Source organism: Pundamilia nyererei, unplaced genomic scaffold, assembly GCF_000239375.1.
Source record: "Pundamilia nyererei isolate P.nyererei 1_Seehausen unplaced genomic scaffold, PunNye1.0 scaffold00111, whole genome shotgun sequence".
NCBI lineage: Eukaryota > Metazoa > Chordata > Actinopteri > Cichliformes > Cichlidae > Pundamilia > Pundamilia nyererei.
Genome location: NW_005187512.1, coordinates 929,570 through 939,569, shown reverse-complemented (window position 1 = coordinate 939,569; position 10,000 = coordinate 929,570). Strand labels below are relative to the sequence as shown.

The window sequence follows — 10,000 nt, the reverse complement described above, 5'->3', positions numbered from 1 at the left end:
ATAGCAGCCATTGTTGACGTGGTCCAGCAGTGTACCAGGAGGATTTGAAAGTTATGTTTCCTGGGCGGAATTGCGTAACTTTATAATCACATCTCATACGCTGCCATTAGCTGTGTTTCTGGTCACAGGGTAGATATTAATTCAATATTTAACTGTCCTTCAGTTCTTTTTCTAATCTCTGCCAACTCCCAGTGAGAATATCTGTCTTATCAGCTGCTGAAGGTCCCTCTGTATTCACCAGCTTGATCCTGATGTACAGTGTAATGTACAGTGTTTTTTGTTTTTTCCTGAAAAAGCCTCGAGTGGCAATTTGAATGAGTTAACACTACTTTGAAATCTTGTTCACGTTGCTGTTGTACAAGCAGCTTTAACCTGTCACTGGGTGAAAGTTGGTCTGAATGATGAATTAGTTTTGTGCAACATAGCACAGATTGACCACTATCTATTTGCAGCTGTCAAGATGTACAGTCACCTTAATTAAAAATTCAGTATTCGATTGATGAAGCAATCAACCACGAGACCCGTGTGGCAAGCAGTCAATTGGGCAGGGTGTTCATGCGTGGGTGTGTGCTGCAGAAAGTGGTGTGCATTGAAGACAATGAGCTGTAGTCACAATGAGGGGAATGAGTTGGTGCCGGTTGTTCGGCTCTACATGAGCAGAGTGGGTGGTTTGATTTTCCTCTGTCAGAATGGCAGTTAGCAGATGAGAAAACACCAACAAGAGGCAGCCTCGTTTTCACCAACTCTTCTCTCTTTCACGCTCTCATTTGTCTTCTCCTCTTCTATTATCTTTTTCCCCTCCCTCTTCTTGTTTTCTCTACTCCGTTGTCTTTTTACCAGTCAGGGTTAACAAGGTTCCTCTGCTCTAGATAATAAGGGCCGCTGCAGTCGGCGTGCGTGTGTGTGAGTCTGCACCCAGTTAGTGCACGTGGGAGACATGAAACGTCTTTGCTTCTGCGTGCTGGCATGATTTTGTGTGTTCAAGTGTCATTGTGAGATTTCCAAGATCAAAGGGGGTTAACGTGGGTTAAAACACACCCTCTATATCTACTATTTGCTTTTATTCACTGGGGAAGTTGAACATAGTTCAAAGTGAGGAGGAATACGCCTCCTCTGACTCTTCATTATTAGTCTCAGTTCTCCCTTTTTCTTCACTGCTCCCTTATTTTTCCCATTACAACCCTTTCTTTTCCCCTTGTTCTCCAGCTCATGCTTCATCCCACTTCTGTCTGCTCATCCCAACTCTTTGTCTCCATCTCCATCCTTTCATGCCCTCCCTCCTTCTGCTCTCATTAGGCTTGCTCAGCAGTAAGTGGAACTGACAACTCTGACGATCTTGACACACACCAGCTACAGGGTCATGGCTAGAAAGTAACTTGAGGAAGGACAAAGACTAGACAAAAAGACAGAAAAGAGGGTTTTTTGAGCATTACATTGGTTTGTATCTTTCTAAGCTTCTGACTTCCTTAAATGTGTATGTTTTGTTGTGTGAGCTTTCAGAGTATTGAGGTTGATTATAGCACACACCTCCTTCTGCATTCCTATCCTGTAATTTTTTTATACAGCTTCTCGGTTATTGTGTGACCCACCCCCAGGTTCGGATCCGCTGCTTTAATATTCTCAAGGAGACACTGTAACTTTAATATATTCAAAGCTTTTTTAGTGTAATTCCTCCCTGTTTCCTGCATATGCAAAGGTCACGCCGTCCAACATAATTCTAGTATTACAACAATCCATGTACATGTAAAGTGAGATAAAGTGGTAATGTAGACATCTGCATGAGGCAAACTCATACTACTAACACCAATATCTGCTGCAGTGGGAAGATGATATCATGTTTGTTCTAGTGCACATTGCCGTTTGCATTGATGAAGGTTAAATCATTGTTTGTCCTAGTGTTTTAGAAAGGTTTATTTGAAAGAGATTTGCTACTTAGTGTATATAAAAAGGCTTCCGGTTTAATTTGACTCATTCATTTGGATACTGGAGTTATGCACGTGGCTGTTTGCTGTTTACTAGTCATCAGTTCTGCCTGTTTGAGTCACTGAACTGGACGTCTTGTGTTTGTGGTTTTAGTCGTTTTTTATTAATGAAGTTATATCAGGTATAATATGGTTTTCTGTGTGGTGTAGCCCAGCGGTCCCCAACCCCCGGGCCTCGGACCGGTACCGGTTCGTGAGTCATTTGGTACCGGGCCGCGAGAGTTGTGGCTCAGGTGTGAAATGTATAGTTTTTCTCGGTTTTCAGCGTTATTTTGTTATCGTTTTTATCGTTAACTTGGTTTTCCTGGGTCTTTTCACGTGTGTTATGAATAAATCTTCTTTTTTTCGGTACCGGTACTAGTTTTATTTTGTTGTATTCATCCGCGACACCTTAAAGGCCGGTCCGTGAAAATATTGTCGGGCATAAACCGGTCCGTGGCACAAAAAAGGTTGGAGACCGCTGGTGTAGCCCACTCAAAAAGTCTGTGAATTTCTTTTTGATTAACCTGTTTAGTTTGTTACTTTGCACTAATTGGCAGACATGCTTAACAACCCTGCTTTCTAGCTTTAGCTGATAATTTAACGCTCTACGTTCTCACTGCGGCCATTTTTCTCTTCAGAAAAACAGCATGGGTGCATATTAAAGGCTGATGCTGAAACTTTAGGATGTGGAGTCCAAAACCAGCGGGTGACATCAAACTGGCCACATAAATCTCATACAGTCAACAGTATCTGAAAACTAATGTACTGAATATATTTTGTTTGGTATGCCACAGAGTCATTTTTATGTATCCTGAGTAAATAGTAGCAGGACTTCCATTAGCTCTGTATCAAATGTGTTGAGGAAAGCCAAAGGCTCAGTGTCTTTAGGTTTATTATGCAAATATGCTCAAGGATTGATGCTTTGCCCTTAACATAATACTTTCTCTTCTTGAAGTTTAATCTGTAGGAAGTGAAGTGAAACCATAGAAATTGTGTGGTAGTGTGTGAATGTCAGAGGTACGAGTGTGAACTTGCCCAGTGTCACCTTAGTGAATAATATGCTCGTGTTGGTTAGTGTGCTGATGACATTTTCACTCACAATGAAAGCTACACATGCTATTTCACATAAGTACAAAAAGGTTTCGTTTTTCATTCAAGATAAGAAGATCAAATATTGATTAACTGCTATTTTGCAAATGCTGGTAAGCAAACAGCTCTGATGCTTAAAATGTGGTATTTTGCAAAAATAATTTGCATAACACCTAGCTGTATTTGCATTTATAATGTTTTAGAGAAGATTAGCTTGTATTTTGTTTTTCAGTTTTGGTTGTAGTCTAATTTTGAGAATGGGAACTATTATCCTCATTGCCAACTCACGAGAGTGACTTTGCATGATGCACACATCAAAATCATCATTGGTTCCTTTTCCTTGTGCAGCCACTCACTTGATCTTCTGACTGAAAGAAACTGTTTTAGTGCTACTTTTGCACTAATGTTTAAAATGACTATATTATGAAATTCTGCTCTTAGTGTGATTTTTAAAGTGAAAAAAAACTCGAATCCTTAGTATTTGGCTTAGACACATACTGACCTCAATATTTAAAACTGTGGTCATGTTTAATATGCGCATCCACTGTTGTAACTGTAGATATATTTACAGATATTTGTATGTGAGCTCTTCCAACAGAAACTAAGGAAATATCAATAATCCTTTTTTTAATCTCTGAACAAAGTTTTTATTTATTTCTACAATAGCATGCTGAATAATTAGTCAAAGACGTCACCTTGCCAAAAACACTTCAAATGAGTGGAAATGTCAGAGAGGAGCCAGGAAAAAACACAGGTTCCAAAACATTGTATATCTAAAAATAAGGAGTGGAGTGAGCACACATGCAGGTCTGATGTCCTGTGCCTTAATTTGACATGTAACCTGTTTTTCACGCACGCTCACTGTGCTACGAGTGTGTTTTGTAATTAGGCCTTAGGTGAGGGGACAGACAGAAGAGACAAAAAAGAGCCCATCAACACCTCCAATATCCCCATCAGCCTTCTGCTGTCTCGACACAAAGCTACCAGCTACGCAATCGCATACACACACATCGGCGAAAAATTAAATATTCACGTGCTTGAGCAGAGCCGCACGCATCAGGGCTGCAGGATATTGACAAAAATTACTTGTTTTGTGCTGAATATTGCATCTCCAAAAATTAATGCCAGCCAATTTCTTCAGCTACCGCATCTCTTGTGAAATGTTAAACAAATATGTTGAGGGAATAATATTTTGCATTGTCACTGTCAAAATGAAAGGTACACACAGAAAAGGCATGTCTATTGTTATAGCTAATAATAAATAAAACACAATCATAGCCTTTTTTTTCTGCCATTATATGTGATTTCTACACTGATAAAACTAAACTGAACAAAAAAGTAGTTTTGTTTAAGTTGTGCCAAATCACAACAACGACCTTCACAATAAAGTTCTATAGAATCTACATTAATGAAAACATTATGCTGTTTGTCTGTGTCAGAGATCTTTCTCTTACCAGAGCTCACTTTGGCAAGGCACATCAAGTGAAGAAGCCTCTGGGTTTGCTTAGTTCGAGATTACTAGTCACATTTATTAAATCTGCAGACTGGAACTAACTCAAAGGTTCTTTCTAGGTCATGGGGAGTTCAATTGGAAATCAGTTTCTCAGGAGGAAGGAAAGGAAAGACCAGAGGAGCGGAAGATCGTGATTTGTTCAGTGGCTTCAAAGAAACTCTTTTTTAAATCTAAGTCATTTATCTTTCACCATTTTCTTTACATGGACTATTCAAACAGATCAGAACAAAATCTGATTGCATAAAATTCCATAAAATATCCTTAAAATCCAGACTTTTCTAATGCATGTAGCCAGAGGTAAACATTTTGAGAACATTATCACCTTCTGAGATGCCAGGCACACACCGAGGATCCCCTCATTCCTCTTGCACAAGAAAACGAGTAGATTTGGTTCAGCAGGAATTAGGGGACGCTGTCTTGCTGTGTTCAGAAAAGACCACGAGGATTGTTTCTCTCAGATCTGATATCAGCCATTCTTCAGTTTTCACAAATTAATTTTGCTAACACGGCTGCTGGTACTCCTTTGGTCCTGCAAAGAAACAACCGGTCTAAAGGATGCCACTCTACAAAGGCCTGGAATTGAATCAGCAAATTTACAGGTCTGCAGGCTGAAACAGGTTCACTTGGTTTTTAGATCCTCCTTTAAACTGGTTATGGATGTGTCTCCATATTCTCTTTAATGGAGTGAATGTTTCCTGAACTACTGGAGAAAATAAAGCCTCATTTTCTCCAGAAGCAACAACATAGACTGGTGTCAGCATCATATTCAGATACAAGGCAAATCACCAGGCATATATGTATGAGTCAGTATGAGCTTTCTTACTATAATACAAAAAATATCTGTCTTTATTTATGTATGCTTATTTCTCCTCAAACCCCTGCTACACCATCTGTAGCTCAGCAACTAAATGTCATTATACTAATTTTTTATCATTTTTATGTTCAAAGTAACAACATTACTGTGTGTTAGATTACACCATTTCACAAATGAACTTATCAAGTCCAGCTGGGTGTATTTAAGGACTTTATGCAAAGTCTTTAATGTCAAACGTTGACTGATCTTTTTAATGTATTTAATGCATTGCAAGTTATTGCAGGTGCAGGTTAATGACATGTTATACCTTAAGGTACATGAATCTGCAACCATGAATCTGCTTTTACTCTCAAATATAGATCCTTTATCATTAATGAATTATGATGGATCTTTTTTAAGACAGATATATCTCAATAAGAGCTAGAAAAGACTGATAGGTTATTCTGCTAATAAAACACATTTTATTTTAAACTTAATTGCAGCACTTTATTTTAGCTCCCCTCTAAAAGCAACACTGCGTTTCTGCATTGATGCTCTATGTAGGCAATCAATTTTAAACACAGATTATAGTAATAATTTACACTAATATTTATATAAATTTGTCTCACAACTGCGTTTTTAATTTTTGACGTTGGATTTGTCAAAGAAAATTGCGGAAACCAACAAACCTGAACATGCAATATGAAAATACTGCATGCTGTTCATCATACCGACATAATCACGTGTCTTTGCACATGTAAGTATGAATATTTGAGTGGGGTTAAAGAGCAGTTATGCAGATCAGCTCTTCCTTCCTTTACCACAGTTTTCAGGGTCATAATTCACTGTTGGAGGGAAGAATATCATTACGTTCAAACAGCAGCTCTGTAAGGCTCAGCTTCCCTCTGATGTGTGTGTGTGTATGCATGTGTGTGTGTTTTACATCAAAGCCATAGAAGGCTATTAATAGGGTTGCTAATGGACTCTAATGGTAAATAGCCACATCAGCACTCAGGTTTTTGACGGTGTGGTGAATTTATAATGGAGGGAAGTGATAACAAAACTTAAGTACCCACTAACTCTCCTATAATTGTGGTTTGGGCAAAATACAGTTTTACTTTTAACACGGGGATTATCGTGCATTTGAGCCATGAAATAACTTAACTTACCTGGATTTGGTTTTCTGGACAGGAAACCTATAATCATTTCTTTTCTTCCCTTTGTAGGTAACGCCATCCAGGCCTTCGGGAATGGAACTGATGTCGGGGTGTGGCAGCCCATGTCCCCCGTCCAGACCACCACCTCCATCACTACCCCCTACCAAAGAAACCGTGAACGCAACCCCAACACCATTGACAACCACATTAACACAGACCCTGCAATCTATCACTTCTGCGGCAGCCTACAGGTGGGTCACACACGCAGGTTAGCTTGACCAGATGTCCCACATATCCAGCCAATCTCCAACATTTTTTATCATGTCTAGTTTTCAAAGATCAACACTGCAGGAGCGGTACTATTTTTTTTTAGTCTGGGTTTATCCAGTGGCTTTGAAGATGGCAGGGAAGGCTGTCATCCTGCAGGTCAACTTGTCATCATCTTTTGCCTCCAATGCTGCCCCTCAAAAATTGCAAACTACCACAAAGCGAGCCGGCATGGAGTTTTCAGGGGGATTTTATAGAGGCTATCACAAAGAAAATTAAATAGCACTATAAGAAGGAAAAAAATGACTGCTGAAGTCTGTAAGAAAATGATTCTCAGACCTTTTTTTTCCTTTTTCCCGGTGTTATTTCTCAGTTAGACACCAAATGACACCATACATGTGAGTCTCACATTTGAGGTTATACATATCAAGATTGAAACCCTCCTTCAGCATGCCCCAAATTTATTTTTGCTGGATTCTAGTCAATGTAGCACAGGTGCAAGATAGTTTTACTTTGTAAAAAAGGATTTTTTTTTTCTAAAAGGTATTAAAGTTTCCTTCTTTTTTATCTGACCTGATAATCTGCAACTCTTTGGTAAATGTCATTTCTCTCTCTCTAATTAATATTCTAAAAAGAATAATCTTATATAACTTTGGTTCATAATATTCTCCTCATTGTGCTAACCCCGCCTATAGTGGCTGTATGTCGTGTGAAGACCACCCCCCTAGATCCATGAGTACTGTAGTACAAATAAATGTGGGGTATTGTCCTTACTGCCAAATAGACTGAGAATACCAGCTAACATCTGCAGCTTTACTCAACATTACGATTCTTTTAATTGTCATATTGCCAGGTTGGTACTAAAAAGTTGCCGATGGGGATATGGAGGGAGATTTTCCTCTTTTGTCAAATCAGAGATTATATTGTATTAAGTGGACAGGAATATTTTCTCCAGTGGGATTATTCATGTTTACCCCCTATGTAGATTTCTAGGCGTGCCCCTTCATTAACTGACACACTCATGTGTTTATCTGTGCATTTATCCACATATTCCCTAATGTGACCTGTAAGGCTCTGAAACTGTCAGTCTGTCCTTTGGAGCAGCTTCTTCTGCACTACAGGAACAACAGTTATCTGGCTGACTAAATGGAGGGATCAGTCCTGAACACTGGTGACGGGCTCTTCCTGGGTCAGGGAGGAAATGAGGATAACACTGTGATTACCAGCAGAGAGATGACAGAGCCTCAGAGGGCCATTTCACATATAACGATACCACAACCCAATGCAGCAGCATGCAACTGTTAAAGTTATTGTTTACAGGCACTTTCACCTTAATCGTTTCTTTTTGTGAATAGAAATCTTAACTGTAAACACCATGTTTTATCCTTATCTTATATTTGCACATGATGTGCCTGTTTCGGCCGTTTCTGAATAGTTTTGGTTTCGTCTTTGTCTTTGTAATACCGCTAAAAATCCACAGTCAGCAAATTTTAAAGAGGATAAACTCCACTTAACAAAATTAGCTTCGTTTTTAAAAACCCAGCCTTTGAACCCAGCCTTTCATAAATTGATTTTTTTTCTTTTCTGCTGTTTGAGAGAAACTGAACAAGTGCTAGACAATTATTAACATTGTTTTTTAGACTGTTTATTTCCACATTCAGTGGACACACACAACATTACGATTCACTGGGAGACGTGTTTCTGGCCACCTGATAAATTTAAGCCTCCTTTGAGATCCTCCATCTTCTGAGGGAAATGACTGGGTCTTTAGCGATTTAAGTCAGCACTTTGGTTGCAGTTTGGTGCCGAGTTTATTGCAGCTTTTACTGCTGCTTTTTCTAGAAACCTGTTTGATGGGTGTAGTAAGAGTGCACCACAGTAGTAAAGCTGAGGGTTTTAAACCCACGACAAACCGGCCAAAATAAAGAGTGATTACATAAGATCTATGTAGCCTTGTCATTTGAAATCACCTATTTCTTTTTAGAAACAAAATCGATTATTTATTTGTTACTAATCCATTTAATCAACCAGTTATGGAGTTCAGAGTCACGGGGGACTCTGAACCCGTGACTGTTCAGCGTTATAGAGTCAGGGCAGGGTACGTCCTGGACAGGTCGCCAGTCTATCACATGGCTGATAAAGCAAGACTGACAAACATTCATTACTTATTAACATCTTCAGCCAATTTAGAATTTAATTAACCTACCAAACATGTTTTATTTAAATATTTAAAATATTAATTAGCACAACACTGAAGCCAGAGCTGCATTAATCATGGAAAACTGGGCACCTGACTGAAGGCAGAACAACTGTGACATTAAAAATTCATTAATAAAAGTAATAATTATGAAAATTTACCATTTTTTGCTTTTAGCTAGTTTTACTTTTAGTTCTGTGTATATTTTCTATGTTTAATCTTTTTGATTTTTATGAAACTACAGATGCACATTTAGACAAACTATGACTGACTGCATGAAGGAAGTTGAGCAAGTTGCAAAGTGGCGTGCAGATGCACAAATAGCATGCCATTTATAAAATCGGCCAGTTGCTTGGTGATCTGATGTGGGCTGGCATTACAGTGATGTACCAGAATGACAAAGGATGACTTTGCAAACCTGGCTTACATACCATTGTGCTCAAAGTCCTACAAAGGTCTGCTGTATGTATATCAGAGGTTAGAAGGTGAAAAAGTCTGCTAAGAGCTAAACCTGACACTGAACAACACTTGTTGCTGCAGGACAAATCAGTAGTGGCTGCTTTCAGTGATGTAGAGAAGAATCAACCAGTAATGTGGTTCTGAGGTGATGTTACCGAGTGCCACACCAACACTTCAAAGTGTCTTAGTAGCAATGTAGCTGGCTATGCTGGGCCGTTCTCCACATTACTTACTCAGTATGAGAATAGCATAGCTTTTAATCTATGTGAAAGTGATAGCTGCAACATATAATATGTATGTGGGTGAGGAAGGTTGTACTGTATGCACGTAGGCACAGACAGTATAAGCAGCCATGAAGCCCTGCAAGTTAAGTTAACAGACAGATATTCTAGATAGATGCAATTACACACTCAAGCCTGTTCACACAAATCCACACAAAGGCAAGCGCACTCACACAAACACCCAGTCTGCACTGATAATGAGCTTTGGTAGTGTACTGATGCGTGTGTGCTGTTGGCACTGCTCTGATACCACGTCAAATACAAGTTAATGAGAGAGTTG

General features: G+C 39.1%; 1 protein-coding gene across 1 annotated transcript in view; it reads left to right on the top strand.

Moving 5' to 3' along the window:
* gfra1a (gdnf family receptor alpha 1a) overlaps positions 1-10,000 on the top strand; it is a 99,171-nt gene that overhangs the window by 79,964 nt on the left and 9,207 nt on the right. The window contains exon 8 of the mRNA XM_005741537.2: positions 6,586-6,767. Coding sequence (XP_005741594.1) covers positions 6,586-6,767 — 182 coding nt within the window. The remainder of the gene's footprint in view (positions 1-6,585; positions 6,768-10,000) is intronic.